This window comes from Lycorma delicatula, chromosome 6, assembly GCF_047948215.1.
Source record: "Lycorma delicatula isolate Av1 chromosome 6, ASM4794821v1, whole genome shotgun sequence".
Lineage (NCBI taxonomy): Eukaryota > Metazoa > Arthropoda > Insecta > Hemiptera > Fulgoridae > Lycorma > Lycorma delicatula.
This window is the reverse complement of record NC_134460.1, coordinates 3,556,141-3,576,042: the sequence shown is the minus strand read 5'-3', so window position 1 is coordinate 3,576,042 and position 19,902 is coordinate 3,556,141. Positions and strand designations below refer to the sequence as shown.

At 26.6% G+C, this 19,902-nt stretch overlaps 1 protein-coding gene across 1 annotated transcript in view; it reads right to left on the bottom strand.

The window, feature by feature from the left end:
• Positions 1–12,307: 12,307 nt before the first annotated feature.
• LOC142326644 (signal-induced proliferation-associated 1-like protein 2) overlaps positions 12,308–19,902 on the bottom strand; it is a 370,917-nt gene continuing 363,322 nt past the window's right edge. Inside the window, exons 21-23 of the mRNA XM_075369241.1 lie at positions 16,793–17,049; positions 14,172–14,414; positions 12,308–13,930 (exon numbers count right to left, since the gene is read on the bottom strand). Of these exons, the coding sequence (XP_075225356.1) occupies positions 13,699–13,930; positions 14,172–14,414; positions 16,793–17,049 (732 nt within the window). The 3' untranslated portion in view covers positions 12,308–13,698. The remainder of the gene's footprint in view (positions 13,931–14,171; positions 14,415–16,792; positions 17,050–19,902) is intronic.

The following is a 19,902-nucleotide window of genomic DNA, read 5'->3' as shown; positions in this document are numbered from 1 at the left end:
AATAATTCCTTTCAGTTCCTTTTTTATAACTTTTAAATAAACATATTTAAAGAGATTTTATATATATATATATATATATATATATATATATATATATATATATATATATAACACCCATAGATATTTTTTTATATAGTATTTATGTGTATTGTTAGCACAAAATCAAATAATGAATTTTTAAAATATTTACATTAAAATAAAAAATATTATAAGAGAATTCAAGATCTAAGTAACTTTTCACATAAAAGAAAAATATAAATATGTATAATAAAACCTGTTTCACGCAAAACAATGAAAACATGTAGTTATAAGTTAGGCTTGTTATGTACTAGGCAGACAGTTCCTGGCGTCAATTTGACAGCAACCACTAAAACTCAAAGGTTAATATGATCTTATGCGGACTTGGTCGTGGCAACCAAAGTAACAAGGACAAAACACAGAACAACTACGTGATTGCCTCTCTTATTTTTCTTCAAAAGAAATGCAAGAATTCATATTCCTGTCGCTTACTGAATTTCAATGTATTTAACAAATCATCAAATGATTTTTGACATTCTCACAAAATTCAAAAATGTATCTTCATATTGTCTTGTTTAAAAAAAAAACTGTAAACATCCTTTTTTCAACGTTCTTCTTGAGGATGCACTCAGTATTTTCTTTTGTTTTTATTATTTAAATATTTGTTAATAACTACAGCTATTTCCTAACATGCTGACTGATTTATACCTTTTAAAACTGACAAATTCTGAGCGGCTGACAGTCTCTTACTCTGGTCTCTCACTTTTGGTTTCTGCCAATTTAGTCACTGGCAACTGACTATTTAGTGCACAACTAGGCTTGGAATAAAGGCAGTAAACCATCATATGTCACTGAACTGCTAAACTGAGGCCACTTTATATTACTAATATAATTCTAATGAACAAAAACTAAGACAAGTTTCAAACCAAAAATTGTTCTAAAAAGAGTGCAATACAAATATATAATAAATAATAAGAGGCCTAATAAATTATAATAGCTGTGCTCCATCACAAATTTACTATACATATATATATACTACACAGTATTGCTCTTATACATATTTAAGCATTGCCTTTAGTCCGACAGTGCTTTAAATCTAATGTTACATTTTTAATAATTAAATTATAAAAGGAAGCTTGAAGAGTTGTATATGAAGTAAGTAATCTGTAGTATGTTCAAAATGTCTTTGGAATTCAAATCTGAAACCTTAAAACTTCTTTTACAACCCTCTTTTCCAAGATTTTTAAGTTTGAACATCCTTAAATCTCATAAGGCTTACCCATAAAAAAATTAACTCATAAAAAGCCTGAAAATGGTGATATGTCGTCTGCTTTGTACTGCGAATGGGGACATTTAGTAACCATTTCGTACTGACACTAAGATACTACCATCCTTAGTTTATATTTTGTAGCGGTTGAATATTCGGTGTTTAAGGTAATTTCTTGAATATGATTATGATGGATATTGAAGAGCATTTATGCATTTCCTTTGTAAATTTAGTAAAAATTTACAGATTTAAAAATATTATATAAGGTTAACAACAACATAACAAATTAGAAGCTATACTCATTACGAGTGATTTAATTTATTCAAATTAAACAGAATAACAATCAACAATAATGAAAACTTCAAACCGCTATCAAAATCAAAGATAAAATGAAAATCAAGGGGAAATCATTAGACATCATCTGTCCAAATATATCATAAAAAAGTGGGAATTTGCATACAACTGGCGATCAAGAAACAAAAAGAAAAAGAGAGTCCTTGAAAATTCCAATGTCAATAGTACAGAGCTTTTGTATTTGTAACATAACAAAAATTTGTCATAACCGGTGTTGAGACATCGTTATACAGTGGTGACAGAGAAAAACCAAGGCATAATTAACAAGTTGGAGAGAAAATCATATAAACAAGACTAAAAAAAAGCACACAACAAAGTTGCTTAATCCAATGTCAAATAACATTTTATTTTTAAACTGAAAGGATATTGATAATCAGGTATTTATTTCAAGAGGTTAAACAGTCAAAAAATATTCATTCTATCAGTAATGAGAAAGGACAGCTGTAGACAAAGATCAGTCATTTTTCTAAGATTTTTATAAATACATGATAAATTTCTTCTCAGACCCCCTACTCTTTTGATCATTTATTTTGTTTAAAACTGAAACTGGGCATACCTCGGTAGTTTTATAGATATACTTCTCTATAAGAAGTTTATTCTTATGCGGTATTACTATTTTTAGGAAAAATTGAACTAGATTTAATACATAGAGGTTTCTCACACAACAAAATATTTTTAGCCATGCATAACTTTTATCAGTGACTGGCATTAGCTGTGCGTAAAATTTTGATATAAACAAAAAACCTCTTATTCTGTTTGTCTCCTAAACAATACCATTTTACTTTACCATTAATGTATGATTTTTTTTTGTTGTAATCTTCATATTACACATTGCCATTTCTCATTACAACTAGTAGATGTTTTTTGACATTAAAAAAAAAAAATTGGAGTATTCTATCAGTAAAGACTGTATATTATTATGAGCATAATCAAAATGTAACAAAAAAAACATTATCAAAATCTTTTTTTACATAAACTTATCATCTAAAACAAAAATTATAACATTATTATAATTAATAATTCAAATTTTAATATTAAAATTAACTTTTATAATTATTGATAAGAGACACAAAATAATTTGTACACTATTTACATACTACATTATACACTGAATACGGTAATGATATACAATATAAAAATATAGTATTTTAATATAATGTCAAGAAAAAAAATATGAAATCCTATAATAACATTACTATTCTAAAATATCTAGATAAAACTTTTTTTTAATAACTATTATATTTTTATAAATCTATATATAATGTGGTAAAGAAGTTATAAATCAAAATTTTAAATACAAAATATTTAATAATAATATAAATAAATCTAATTAACAATTATTTCAATTTTAAAAAAGTACTTTCAGAACAATTTTTATATATTAATAACAATATGCGTAAATGAATATATATAAACAACATTACATATTTAATGTACGAGTACATGACAATAAAAAATAATTTACATTTTATAAATACTGAGGTCTGTTTATTATAAATGTATGATTTACATAGCAAAAAAAAAAACTAAATAATATATATCAGAATAAGTTAATTAACTTAATAAGTTAACTCCTATTATAAGGTATTTTCACATATTTATTATTTTGTAACTACTATAATTATTTCCCTAAGAAATGACTAGGCTTTTCTTTTAATTTAAATTGGCATAGTTGTATTATTATGTTTACCGATGATCTTAAAAAGTAAAAATAATAAAACCTAATTAACTATTTAAATTAAGAGGCTAAAAAAAGGAAACAAATAAATATACAAAGTTGGTACAAAGTGCTATCGTTATTATTTCTAATAATTTTCATTAAATCTAATCACGATATACACCAAAACATAGTTCACAGAAGTAAAAACGCTTAATGATGATGGGAATTTCATTAATAGCAACAGATATAATCAGCTCTTATAGTATAATTAAATGAGATCGGTAAACGTGTAAGGTTTTTACAGTTTTATGACAAATAAAATGTCTTCACCGACTGGGATCTATATGATCATCATAATATTCTATTCTAAACTATGATGAATGAAGGTATAAAATTTTACTTATAACAAACAAGAATTACATATTCATGTATTGAAAAACTTATCGCCAGAAAACTTTCTCTTTAAAAATTAGGTAATGTAATAAATAAATAAATAAATTAATTTATATTAAACAGATCAACCCTAAGTACAGAACAATTGAAATAAGATGACTTGCCTTATTTCATTACATAACAGAAGCACTTTCACGAATTTGATTTGCATCATCAGTTGCATACATCATATTACAAAACCATTAAAAACTTGCAATCCATAACACCATACCTTCCAATCACTTATAATTTTATGTTAAAAATATTTTTAAAAACTAATTAATTTTTTTTTTAATTTTAAAATTAAATTTAACTTATTGTACTATAAAACCACACAATTTCTTTAAACCTTTTATTTAAATTAAAATCCCAACAAGAAATAAAAACATAAAATATAAAAATTGTTTAAAATTATAAAAATCAATTAATTAAAATTAACAGAGTCAAAATTAAAATTTAATTAAAACAAAGATAAAAATTAAATAATTAAAAATTAAAACAAAACTTAACAAAGCAAAATGTGCTAGCCATTTCACTGATTCTACTTTACTCAACTAAGCTTCAACTTTACTTCTGTTATGTAATGAAATAATTTAAGTCATCCTATTTCAATAGTTTTATACCTAGAATTGATCTGTTAAATATAAATTAATTTGTATTGGTACAGAGGAGTATGGTTATTAATTTAAAAGCATAAAAAAATAGATTACACACACACACACACACACACACACACATACATATAATTTTAATGAAATTAATCTTTTTAAGATTTATATTATTCCTCTGTACTGTTAAAATATACTTTACATTCTATTGAAATAAAACCTAATACAGAATAATGAGATAAGACATCTCAGTATTCTCTACTAGATGGTTTATTTTAATAAAATGAAATATATATATATATATATATATGTGTGTGTGTGTGTGTGTGTGTAAATATAACAAATATTTTATTAATATTCTATAATCGGTCATTACAGTTTTGTCTGTCTTATTATTTGTTTACTGAAATGGATTCAAAAAGTAATCACTTTTCTATGTTCTTTTATAACTCTTTCAACTGACTGACATATAGATGTGTCAGTTAACTAGCCAACATTCTAACAGGTAATTTGTACATCTGTTATAGGTTAACTAAATTCTCATATTGTAGTTAAAATGGAATTTTTGGTCCTCTTACAATGCCTATTGTTAACAGTATAGCTATAAATAAATTTTTATTATAAGATTAGAGTAAAAAATATTTATATAAAAATAACTGAAATTTAATTACGATATTAAAAAACTTAACTTAATTTTTTAAAATATAAAACCATAAAAAAGCAATTAATTAAAGTAAAAGGCTATATTCTGATATTATAAATTAGCTTTTTACTAAAAATAGCTTTAGCTTTTTTCTAAAAAAAAAAAATAATAATAACTAATAAAGTGTAAACACACGCAAATTTCATAACATATTACATTACACTTTAGAGGTATATGCGTGTATGTTCAAGCACAAAAAAAATGTAATGATATTCAAACTATTATATTTTTATATAGAAAAAAGTTATGGCTGCAATGGTAAATTAATAAAACAAAAATTTCTAAAATCCAATCAAAATTATGGACAAAACAATTATAATCCTATTTTTGAAAAAATAAATCTATAGGTTTTGCAGACACAATAGTTATGAACTAGTTTTTGAATATACCATCAATTTTTCAGAAAGTCTTGGTTTAAAAATCATTGAAATTGATGTAGAGGATAATATCATTTATTTTATGACTATTACTCAGCTCAAAACAGGAATTTGTGTATGTTTTTATATGGACACTACAGAAGGGTTAAGTAGGTTTTTAAAGGGTGAACAACCTCTGATGGCAATCATTGCCCAGAAGCAATAACAAACAAAAAATGCCACACCTACAATATTTATGTAATAATATATTGCGAGCATATAACTATTGCTAAAGTGCAATTCTTTTAATTCTTTCAGTATTTAGTTTACTTATTAACTAATATAGAATAGGTCAGTAAAATAATTATCTGAAAGTAAAAAACGACAGAAAAGCTCAATTTTACTGAACTTAAAAAAAACACTTGCCCATTTTTCTTTTAACCTAAAAATAAATACCTGTAAAATAATTTTAATAATGTACCTGGTAATATTATTCTAAATTTTGTGTTCTATTAGCATTTCTTTTATTTGTGATTTATAATAATTATTAATTTACTTATCTAATATAGTGATTATTACAAATTAACTGAGTTAAATTGAATTATGAAACAATGTATTGATAAGATTTTTTTTCAAACATTATATATATATATATAAAAAATGTTTTCATAAAATGTAATATTATTTTATTACAAAAATTTGATTTACTATCAAAAATAATAAAAAGCTCAACTGTTAAATGGATATTAAATGGCTTCAAAGAATTGTAAAATTAGTTATTTAGCAGATGAAATTGGCATTTTTAAGACAAATAGAAACACATTAAATACATTAATACTACCATGACATAAGTAAAATCATGCTTGTTTTAAAGTACAGTAACTTCATTTTAAAAGAAACCCAAGTAAAAGGCTGTGTTTATTGAATTATAAGATCAGATTTATCACGAGCATAAAATTGATGGCACATTTTTGTATAGATATTTCTGCAAAAGATTGAGGCAGTGAGATACGTGATTTAATTTTTATAGGCATTTCAATGACACCAAAATATATGAAATTAAAAACACATGTAATTTTTTTTCTTTTTAATTAATGCAATTTAAAAATACCATTATCTTCTCAATCAAATCATAATTTTTAATCAAACTAGCCATCAGCTAATTTTAGATTCCTTGTATATTTTTAAAATCTACTAAGTTTTAAAATTTTAACAAATTATACAGAGAAAAATAAATTATCATACTTCAAAATATTAAAACTGAAGAGTTCTATTCTATTAAAGATTTTAAATGAAAAATTACTATTTTAAATTAATTATTAAAAGAGTTGATTCGCTTCTATTTGCCAAATAATATTAATTCTTGATATCAATAGATAAAAAAATATTTATTTATATATAAAAATACATGTATAATGTATTTTATGCCAAATAAAAACACAATTTTTTTTCTTAAAATTTAAATTTACAAATCAAAAGAAAACAAGTATTTAATATAAACATCTTTTCACTAATTCAGACGGGAAGTAAATTTTTATGGATATTAAATTTAAATCAACAATAAACTGCTTTATCTTGTTAACATACATTTAACTTAATAGAATTACAATATTTTAAATATTTAACTATATAACACCCTAAATACAAATATAAAATATATTAAAAACAGTATGACAAGACAACATGATAGGGAATGCATTATATTATGGCAAAAATGTATAAAATATAGTGAAAATTTGATGAGGTAAATAACGATAAAACGGAATGTTAAAATGATTATATTAATTCCTTGGTGGTTTTGGAAACTAAAAAAGAACTTAGGTAGGTTACATATTTATTCCTTTTTTTCTTCTGGAAAACATTACAACAAATTAAAAAACTAATTTCCTGCATATAAATTGTTACTACTTTTTTTTTTGTAAAAAATCACAAATTAAAAAAATAAAATGTTTTTTAAAAAAAATTTTTAGTTTTTCAGTAAATTAAGTACAGCTTTTTACCAGTAATTTACATGATTTCCTTGCTGTTCAAAAATAAAATAAAGTTATGAATGTTTTTTACAGATTCTTTTGTGTGCATATTTTATGCCTGACATGTTTAGTTTATATTTTATAAGATGTGTGACATTATTTTCGACATACTTTCTTTATCCTTTGACACTTAAAGGGTTAATAAACCACTAATTTCTTCTTCACTTAAATTGTATCAAGTTAACCTTAATTCAGTATCAAAAAATTAAAATAAATTAACTAATACCATGTAACAGTACGTACATAATTTGTTAACATTAGATATATCCAAGATTAAAACATCTTTAAATCATGCATTAGATCAATTATTATAAAAGATCAATAAATAAACAATTAAGTATGTAATTGGATTACATAATGAATTTCTGATTATCCAAAAGCATGGTAACAGCAAACACCGTACCGTGACTACAAATGTAATGCAATCCAATATAAATAACGCATTAGTGGTAAAATACTTTTCAAAACTGATTAACATAACATTAATGTAATCAATGAATATAATTTAATTGGATTGCTTTAAAAAATATCTTTTTAAGGAAAAATACTTGATCACAAGATTAAAATACAAAAAGCACAATAAATATTTTTCATCTACCTAGAAATACTAAGTTAAAGTTAAATTTTCTCTGGGCGGGGTTTGTCTTGTGCTGAGGTTCCTCCAAGGGATAAAAAAAATCTCCTAAATTAGGAGAAAAGGGATCAACTCTTTTCCCCAATTTTGCTTTTTAGCCTTACATTGGTTCATGTACAAATGGACTATGACATGTAGATGCTAATTCATGTTTACGTGCAAAGACTCACAACCTCAGTGTGATATGATAGGGGGCTGGCTGTAAATCGATTTGGAGAACTCTATTTCATGTCCAGGGTTGTATACTATGCCTAACAGCTGAAGTGAATGAAATGTTTTTTTACATAAAGTAGCGTCTCATAGATTACAAGGACTAAATGTTGCAACCATTTGGCAGCAGTCATACAAGAAACTTCCATATATTCCATTATAATTATTGTTTATTATTTGTTTCCTAAATTCATTATCATCCATGACAGTGGCTATTGTTACTATTGTATAAATGTAATACTAAATGAATAAATTAATTTAACACCTGTATTGTACAATGCCTAAAACATTTTTTCTTACCCAATGCTCATTGATTAACATTACAGCTATAAATATTTTTTTACCATTGTTTAATGCTACAAGAAAAAATCTATATAAAGATTTACATAGATTTTTACATAGAAAAAAATTGTTAAATTATTCTAAATCTGAGTGTTTTTTGTGAATAACTTATAAAAAGAATATTATCTGGGGAGCTGCAATAATTATTCATTCTACACAAAGGTCTTTTTGTTTTTACTCATATGAAAGTTTCTTTTCTGTTATTTTTTTTTTCTTTTAGTAAATTTTTTATTTTACTATTTTTTTTTAGTTTTGCTTTACAACTTAAATCTTAAGCATCTTTTTCAAAACTTTCCTGAAAAAAAAAGTTATAACACATTATAAACTATCAATACATATTATGACAATTTTTAGATTTGTATAACAATAACACCCACCATTATATAAAAACATTAATATTCAAAATCCTTTTCATATCCTACTTTGTAAATAGTCAGAACATTTATTTTAATTTTATTATTTTCATTTATTTCAAAAACAATCTAGTTGTAAATTTTATTAATTTACATTTTAAAAATTTTAATCAAAATTATGAACCTTCAATGTTTTTAAAAAAATAAGTATATCCACATCACTCTTTGCATATGTAATATGAATAATTACACTGTAATTATGTAATTACAAATGTGAATATATTTATTACATACATACATAAACATGTTTTTTTTTAATTTTGAACATTTACAACATTTTTAATTGAGAAAAAATACCATTTTTATATGATTCTCATTACATTGTTTTTTTAAGCAGAACAGCATATTTGTTCACACGGTTGATCTGAAAATGTTACAAAAAATGATTACTTGCCTTGAACAGACAAATTATAAAAATGATAGATAATTATCTAAAGGAGTTTTCTTTTCTGTTAGATATGTGAATTAAAAAGTTTCATATTAAATCACAAAGCAAATCAAGCAATTTATAAATTAAAATATTATATTTAAACAAGGTACGTACTGTATGAATGATTTAATGATTTATATTAAAAGGTATTTTATTAATTTAATGTTTTAAAAAATTAATATATCATTTGACAAACATATCCTTTCTTTGAGTAAATCTATCAGTTTACTAGACAGTGCACGCTCCAAAGATATGTAGGCTTAATATATCTAGTAGTACTATCTAAGCTTTTTACAACAGCTGATGGTAGCATAGTATTAAAAATATCTTTAACAGATAACAAGGTTTGATTACAAAATACACGGAATTTTGTTGGCTGTCAAAAAGGTTACATGTGTTTCGATATGGTTGGTAATTTTTAACTTGTAGAAAAAATACAACAAAAATTTGCATTAAATTTTGCTTTAAAAATGAAATAAAGTGCAGCACCTCATTGGAAATGTTGAATGTTGCTTTTGGCAATTCTTCAATGAATAAATTAAGTGTTTACAAGTGGTACAAACATTTCCAAGAGAGTTATGAAGACGAAGATGAAGAGGGCCCTGGACCTCCCCATACATCAACAACTGATGACAACATCAAAAAGGGAAGAAAATGATTATGTATAATCACTGAATCGCTATCAAACAGTTAATAAGCATTACAGGTAGTAATTCTACACTGTTTGCATGAAGCAATATGAAGAAAACGTTTGGATTTGTGGCAAAACAATTCACGGCAATCACACCACAATGATGCACCTGCTCACACTTCACTGCTTGTCATGAATTTTTGGCCAAAAACAACACTGTTATGATGCCTCAGCCTCCATATTTGCTGGACATGGCCTCCTGTGACCTCTTCCTATTCCCCAAGCTGAAAAGAACCATTAAAGACAACGTTTTGCCAACACTGAAGAGATAAAGACAGAATCTCTGAAGGAGCTAAACGCCACATCAGAATTTGCATTCTAGAGGTGCTTTGAAGGTCAGACATTGACTCGAATGTATTAAATCTGAAAGGAGTACTTTGAAGGTGACAAAATCAACACTGATGAATAAGTAAACATTCTTTGAGAAAAATTAAAATTCTAATTATTCTTTGATCAAGGCTCTCATATAATAAGAGATACAAAGTTAGACAAATAATACTGAATTGGTTAAGTTGACACTAACAGTGTATAATGAAACTAGGAAAAAAAATGATAACCAATAAATAATAACTACTATACACAAATATGTGTAGCGACTTAAGTGTTATGATAGTTAGAAGAAATTTCTTCATCGGCAAAGATAATTAACACACAAATAAATGAAATTGGAAGAAATTCAACTATAGAAAGTTACTTTAATGTCTTTAAGACTTTGCGTAAATCTAAATATTTATCACAATAAACAATTTTTTTTAAATTTACTATGAGACTAAGTAAATGAAATTTACTTTAAAAAAACGTATAAAATAACAAGACAGAGGCAACACGATCATAAACCACTAAGAAATTTAATAATATTAACAAAAATGAAATCTGATCCACAAAATGTTAAAACTTCACTGCTTAAAGAAGTAGTGTTAATATCCATCCAGATTGCATCTGAACATATTGCTTGATACATATAAAATTTAAAATTACAATATTATGCAGAGTTTAGTAATAAATGGAATAATTTAAGTATATAAATTATGAAATATTATTTAATAATAATTAGATAAGCAGAGATTAAATTGTCTTTATATAATACAGTAAAATTTATTTATTACACACCTGTGAAAACCATTTTCTGTTTTCTGATAAAAGTTTTAATCTGATCCACAAAATTGTGAGAAGTAAAACACTCCTTATGTGATAAAATGTTTTCTATAATCATAATCAACATTTTTTGCATTATTGCCAAATTAATTAATAATTGTCTATTACGGTGATTAATAACAATTTAAGATTAAATGAGTTAAAGAAACAAAAAGTGTTACTTTAATAAAGTTTAAACAAAGCTGACATCTTAATTTTTTTATAACATAAAAAATAATTTAAAATGATCTAAAAAATATACAAAAAATTAAGCACTTCAATTTATAATATTCTATAAAAACATTATTATTATTATTAAAAAGTAGGAAACAGATAAAACATAAAATAATACATTTTTAAATGTATTATTTTCACAGAATAATAATAAATATGTAAATAACAATTAATATAGTATTAATATTGTATAGTATTAATTAATATTGTAAAATATTATTGTACCAACAACAAACATTATATAAAAATCAGTTATTCAATCAATGGCCAATCTTTTTATAAAATAATAATATTGGTGTTAATTCTCACTAATTTAAATTTATTACATAATAAATAATTTTCAAAGTGTTAAATAAGTGAACAATAACAGTATAGAAAAATATTTTTTACAATATAATTATGATAAAAAGGTCAATCAATTAATATTACATTTTTCTTATAGACACACCAAGCATTGTTTGACAATAAAAACAATAACATATAGAAAATCTAATTTAGTAGATATCATTAACCTCTTGAACTTCAATAAAATTCCAAATAAAAATCTCAATAGCTCTAAAAATTCTGGAGTCGATAGAAAAATAAGTAAAATGTTAGCATGAAGTTTATATCATCTTTCCTTTGTAAAAGACAGTAATTTTTAATTTAAAAACAGACTTGTCTTCATTTTATCCTAGAAATCATTACCGGATAAAATAATATTATTCTCATCATTTAAGATAATGAATCTATCATTTATAATTAATTGGAATTATTAAAAAGATTAAATAATGAATTAAGTTAAGGGCAAAATTGTAAATCGCATCCCTTACAATGTGATAAATTTATTTTCTTCAGAAAATCACATGGAAGGACTTTAAAATGAATAAATAAGCACAAAATATCTGTAGCTACATTTATGAACAGAGATTAAAGGAGCTTATAAATGAGCTTAGAAGGTTAAAGGATAGTTGTATAAATTCAGTCCACCAGCTGCATCACATTGGGGAAAAGTTGAGAAGCAAAACTGCCAAAGAATGTGCATCATACCTTACAGTATTTGTAAAAACAAAACTGTATCTGGTTTTATCATGATCAAATATTCTACTTAATTATTACTTTTTCTATTCGGTTTAATAAGCGCTTTAATGTATACCATAATTTTTACTGTTACCTTTACATTCTATCTTTTCACGCTTAAGATTCCAAACTGCTTTTCAATTCTACTGTAACTCTTCAAAGTAGAAGTAATGTCTAATGAGGTTTAAAAATTGCTGCCACTGAATGACAGGCTGAACAAAAAACTCAACTGCCTTAAGTACACTAAACTAATTAAAAAGAGTAAAGAGAAAATTGTTGTAAATGTTTAGATAGGTATCAAAATTGATCAAGTAGACAGTTGGGAAATATCTGAAGGTTTCAAAATTACCTCAGGCATTCGATTGTTTGGGGTTCCAGATCTATTGATATTTTATGAAATATCATAAGTGGTGATCAACAATTTGTTACTGTCTATTTTTTAGTATGTCTCAAATCAGTAAGCCGTGGTGGTGAATTTATAAACTTCATTAATGGAGTTGTGTAACCCAATACATAACATTTTTTTATGCATCACATTTAATATAAAATATTAAATAATCTATTGAAAACAGCTTGTCAACAAGACCTCAGCAACTCAACTGTAAGGAGCTTGTTTTGATATTAAAGTATGGCATGAAACTCCCAATGTTAAAGTCAAGGAGTCCAAAAGGTTAATTTTCAAGTTCAACATTTTAACACAAACAGTAAAATTCATCTTGCAACAATAAAGTGATAGAAACTACATTAAAATTTAATAATACTAAACAAGATAATAAAGTCTGCTAATCATAATCAATTTATTCAGTATTAATACTATTCTAACACGTAAAAGATACAGCTGCTATTTTAAATTATTAATATTAAACCTATCATTTATTATATATTCTGAAGGGGATATTATTATATGCAGGTAACAATTTATTTTTGAATAGGCAACTGAATATTGAACTAACTGTTTACATTGCATCTTCTAAATATTTACAATAACAATAATAGTAATAATAATATTGGTGTTTACTTTAGACTTTTATATACGTTTTAACGTCCATAAATATCACTTAAATAATTGTACAATAAAAAAGATAAGTTTTTAATACTGGTGTTAACAACAAGTGAAAAAATTTTATTGTTTATCAATTGTCTGAAAAAACCATTCTGTAAATCGGCGTAATTGTTGAGCTGCATTTTGTGATTCTTCTTGAAGTCTTCTATTTTCTTCACGTAAACCACTATTCTCTTCCCGTAAACCACGAACTTCATTTTCAAGCGATATTCTTCTGTTAGTTTCTCTGGACAATTGATTTTTTAACTGTGAAAGATGTTTCTGTAGTTCCACTTCAGAGATCCGACGACTTCTGTAAATTTCATATTCAATTTTAATGTAATTTTGATTAAGAAACATAATTTAAATGATGAATATTAAAAGAACACTTAGAAACGCAAACTCATTTAAGTACTAAAATTCAAATAAAATTCATAAACAACACGATCAGAATCACAAATGAAATGCAAAAATACACATATTGCTGCTACAAATGCTAAAATATGTGCATCGCTATAAGTTACAACAGCCTTTAAACAACTCATAATACTCACGTAAGTTGTGAAGTTGCATCTAATCCAAGAGTTTCAGTAACATCATCGACCCACTGACCAAAGTTCTCACCATTGTGAGATCCTGAAGTTCCAGTCGGGCAGTCTCCTCCCACTTGTAACATAGCCCGAGTAGCTGTGTCTACAAGACTTGGCCAATCCATCTCACCAGGTAATGGAATAGCACCGGCATCATGAGATGACTGCTGTTTATTAGCTGATGATTTTGTAACTCTTGGCGATAACCTGACAGATGAAAACAAAAAATGTATGAATTAAATTTAAAAGATGAGACAAGAGTTGTATAAATGATATTTAACAATTAATATTTAATATTAATTTTTAAATAATACTTTTGAAATTTTTAAATAACACTTTTCATTTTGAAATTTTAAATTAAGGTGGGTGGATAAGTTCTTTTTTACTATTAAGATTCTCACCTTTTACAAAATACATATTTCATACAAAATTATGTTGTAACTTTGTAACAATTCTTATAAACATAAGCACACTTATATAGACATAAACAAAATGTACACAGCAATATGAATGTATACATATAAAGCAGTTACAATAACAATGAAAGAATATTAGTTAACATATTCAATATGGAAGTTACTGTGTCTTTATAACTTAACAAATATGAAAATTGGAATTATTATACGAATCAATTATTCATGCCGGGTGCCATTATATTAATATACATGTTTCCAAAGAAGAGGAAAAAAGTAAAAATTATAGTGGTGTAAAATGATTCATGGTGTGGAATGCGATGACTTCCAAATACCTATTTTGTTACTTTATTCATATTAATGTACTTGACTTTATTACTTATCTTGCTTATACTTAATTAATAACCTTTCTCTCTATATATCAATTTAATTTACAGAAATCTGTTATTATAAACAGTTACTTACCTATGCTTTAATATGCTTGTATGTTATTGCACCTTAACATTGGGTGGCCCAAGACAAACCGAGCCAGACATGGAAGAGAAGAAACTGAAAAGCGTTAGTGTATTCAATGTAACAACAAGCAATAACATTTTTAATGCCATGCAGCCAGTTGTGATGCACATTGAACTTGAACGGCGGGAGGGGAAAGCGCAGGACGGGGTAACATGACCTGTAGCTGTGAAGGAAATGCAGTTGAGATAAAGCCAATCACAAATGCACATACTCAAATATACTGCTGACGAAGGATGCCAGAATATTCATCTGCCAAGGAATATTGCGCACAGGGCAAGTCGATCAAAGGAGTGCAAGAAAAATCATGTACACAGTACAACAGTGATCCATCCACTAAGTCGTCCATACAAGAACTCATAAAGAAGTTTGAATGAACTGGATCTAAGTTTGATAAAAAGCATCAACCTGTGAAAAGGACCAAGGTGCAGAAGGAAGACATTTGCCAGCGAAAATATGCCAGCGCATCCTAAAGAACCTGAACCTGAAGTCATACAAGATCATGGCTTTAACAAAGTTAAAGCCTACAGACCATGATAAATTTTTATGTGCACATGGCTACTGCAGGAAACCAAAAGTAGTTTACTCAATCCAAACCTACTTCATGATGGATGATGTATGGTTCCACCTCAGTGGCTGCATTAATTCGCAAAGTTTGCGATATTGGTCTGTCAAAGACCCATGACAAATTTTCAAGCTACCACAGCATGATGTTAAAACTGGCAGTGTTCCTTTGTGGAGCAACTGGCACCAGTGCACTCAGTTTTCACACCTGACAGGACTGTCATGAAGGATCTATGGCCTTCGTGATTGCCTGATCTATCCAGTTGTAATTTTTATTTGTGGGGCAACCTGAAGGGCAAGGTTTACCAGAACAATCCACAAACTCCCCTTGACGTACTGCAACAAAATATACATAAGTCATCACAAACATCTGACGGGACGAGTTACAGCAAGTCGCACTACAGTTGAGCCAAACTGTGCCTGGACCATCGTGGTCAACATTTCTAGCAGTACCAGAGTTTCAGAGTTCCAGTTCCAGAGTTTCTCTGTCTCTACAGAGACAGAGAAATTCACCTAAGTAGGATTTTTTGGTCTTTCTTTTACTTGTATAATATAACCTTACAGTTCATGTGTTTTTTGCTGGGTTTGGGTATGGTTTATGTTGGATCATCCCATATAACTGATAAGACTGCATGAACACACACAATAAATAAGAAATATTAACATCTGCTTTTCTGTCAACATGTGAACAAATGTTTAAACTATGAATTTAGAAAAAATCATTGGCTGCATGTCAGATACTGCTTAAAAACTTAAGAAGAATTTTACAAATAAAAAAAGCAAGGAAACACGATACTGAAAGTATTTAAAGAAATAATTAGATAATTATTTTTCAAACTATCTGATGAGAACTCAGTAATCTGAAATGTAAATTACGAACTTGCAACACTTGTACGTAAAGTTTTCCCTCACAAAAAAAAAAGAACTGGATTTTAAGATACATAATAAAAAAAGATCAATAGTAAAAATGTATAAATGTTATCTATTATCATATTTAACCCTGCTAATAATAAAACTTACTTGATTAATAATACTACGCTAAACGGATGATATAAAGTAAAGGTGGTAATAGATAAATTTATTAATAAAACACACCTTTCTTCTTTGCTTAATTTATTCTCACTGGGGGCAGGACTCGAAGCAGTTGAAGCATTGGATATAACAGTGGCAGGTCGTGCTAGCGTCAATATTACTTCACCAGGAGGTTTATCACCTTGCGTTAAGACAGCTGACGATGGACTAGGAGCCTGAGGTGGCATAGATAATCCACTTAAATTCTCTCTTGAACGTGAACGATTACTGAACTCTCCTCCAACACTGCTACTATGAACCTTCCCACAAACTCCATTTTCCTATTAAAATATAAAATAACCTAATAACTCAAGCAATAAACATGTATGAAAGAATGAGATAATTAAAATACAAAGTAAAAAAGTCTTAAAAATTATGAATAATATTAATAACGGATAAAAGATTACATGACAAGATAGTAGGTGGTTACCAGTGGATTGTAAATAGGCTCTACAGTTTAACTGAGTTAATAATGTGTGCAAGACAGTGTTTGAGGTTTTCTGATCATATAGTTTCAATTTTATCTTTTTTTATTAAAATGGGATTATCCTTAAAGGAGAAATATTTTACCTACATGTAAGTTAACGACTGAGATAATTAATAACGAGACAAAAAATAAAATGCATTTTAGCAATTATAACTATTTGAAATGTATACAACTTCATACGTAAATAAAAACATTATCATTAATTAATAAAAGCCATTTGTCGAATAACTGTCGCCTTGGTAAAGTAGCTCGGTTAGGTTAAATTATTTATATAGTTGATTATGTGCTGGTTCAATTATTTAAATAAAAGCCTTGAATTAATTACGAATACAAATTGTATTTATTATAGTTTTTGTTTATGTAATTCACAAATATATTAATGATGAATGATGAGTTATAACAAGATAACGCGAGTCTTCAAGCGATGTACCAAGACTGCAAGTTCTAATGTGGAGCCGACTTACATAGTATAGACGGAGCCTAATGAACCGTCAGGAGCTGTGTGTATCGTATGGAGCTGAGTGAACTCAGGAGCTGTGTGTATCGTATGGAGCTGAGTGAACTCAGGAGCTGTGTCTCAACATACTGTCCACAAAAAATCATATGATGATTTTTTTTTTATAATATTAAAATGAAAGGTTACAATAATAATAGGAAATTAATAATAATGCTATAATTGTAAATGAATGTATTATTAATGATTTTTTTTTAACAATGTAAATGAAATTACGGCCAATATATTACAGATAATAACATGATTAGAAATAACAAATAAGTTATATACATAATTTTTTTTTTTTTGTCTTCAGTCATTTGACTGGTTTGATGCAGCTCTCCAAGATTCCCTATCTAGTGCTAGTCGTTTTATTTCAGTATAATAATAATAATACATTATTATAATTTCAGTATAATACATAAATATAATGTATATAATATAAATGTGAAATACAAATATGTAAATTAAATTATGAATGTTAATACAATACCTATGAGTATGTTGACAATTACATCATAAGAATATAAATCAAATGAAATTACAAAAATATAGAATGAGAATGATTATATCAATAAAAAATATTACTTAAAAATATTATTTAAATTAACCACTTGAGATTGTTAACAGGCTTAATTTATGCAGGCCTTAGAACTCTGCCCACCATTACAATTGGATGAGTTGAAAGAATTTGTTTGTGGTAGTGATAGTACATCATTAAAACCAATGTAGCTCTGTTCTTCGTTTGAATGTTTTAAATGTGGCCTTACATCCTGATAAGGATTACGTTTATTATTAACATCAATATTATTATAGTTTGTATTTTTAATATTATTTGGATAATCAGGATTCTGTTGTCCTTGTGAATAAGGAAACGCATTAAAATTTATATTAATGTTAAGATTTGTTTTTGGTCTTTGTTGTGAATTGAAGGTTTTCATTGGCATTCGTAGGTTTTTTGTCTTTTTTAGGGGTTATAAAAGTCTTCCCCTTTCAGATACCATATATGTTTATGTTTCGATTGAAGAATATTCTCTTGAAATAACTTACACGATCTATTTTGATAAATACTGTCACCTTGTTGCAACGAATAGTTATTATCATCATTGATATTTGAATGATCTAGTTTATTCTTGTAATATTGTAAATATTGTTTATTACTATTGTAAATATTGTTTATTACTATTGTAAAATTGTTTGACTGATAGTCTAGAGTGTGGTTTCTCAGTAACAAAATGGCTTTCAACGTTTGACCTTTGTTGTATCATCTGGATTTAATGATGCCCACAATAGCATGAATCATGTTCATTTAACTTTCCTTCGATTATTTTTTTTCTTTGTTATATTGCCAACACATGATATGTATGATTGAACTCTACCAATTTTTTTCTGAGTTTGATTCTTACATAAACAATAAATATTAATTTCAGATTTATTACTTTCTAATTTAGAATCATCAATTTTGTCCATATGGATAAGCGTATTGTGTTTCTTAGCACAAATCTTATATCGATTTTTTGAATAACATTACTGGAATGGCCTTATGCAGACAATTAGAACAATTATTATTTCTCAAAAAGACCTTATAATCAATGGACATGTTTAAAAATTCCTTACATTGACATAAGTAATTTTTTGAATTGCAGAATGAACATTGATTAATATTAGATTTTACATAATAACTAACAATATGTCCTTTAAATTGTTTATTAGAATTTAAATTATTGGTTGTATTCTTATGGCACTGTTCTTTGGTTTCGTTTTTTTGTATTTAGTTGCTTGTTTGAAGTGAATGAATTAATATTTTCTAAAAGTTGTTGTCTGGAATTGAGAAACTCTATATTCCTTAGGTGGAAAACCTTTCATTTGATAATTTCTCATTCCATAGTCTTAAAGTGTTATAATCCAACTTGATGTTAGATATTGGACAACTATAAATTCATATATATTAACAGGAAGTTGCATCACTTCAAGCAAATTTACATGGATATTGCTTTAATAAAAATAGACAAAATATCTACAGATTCTCTTTTTATGGAATCTGACCTTATGATGCTCAGGGAAAACATCGATATGAACTCGCTTCTAAATCTAGGTCAGTATGGCATTGACTTCATTAAAGGGGTTGGCACCGAGGATTGCATCTTAAATGCT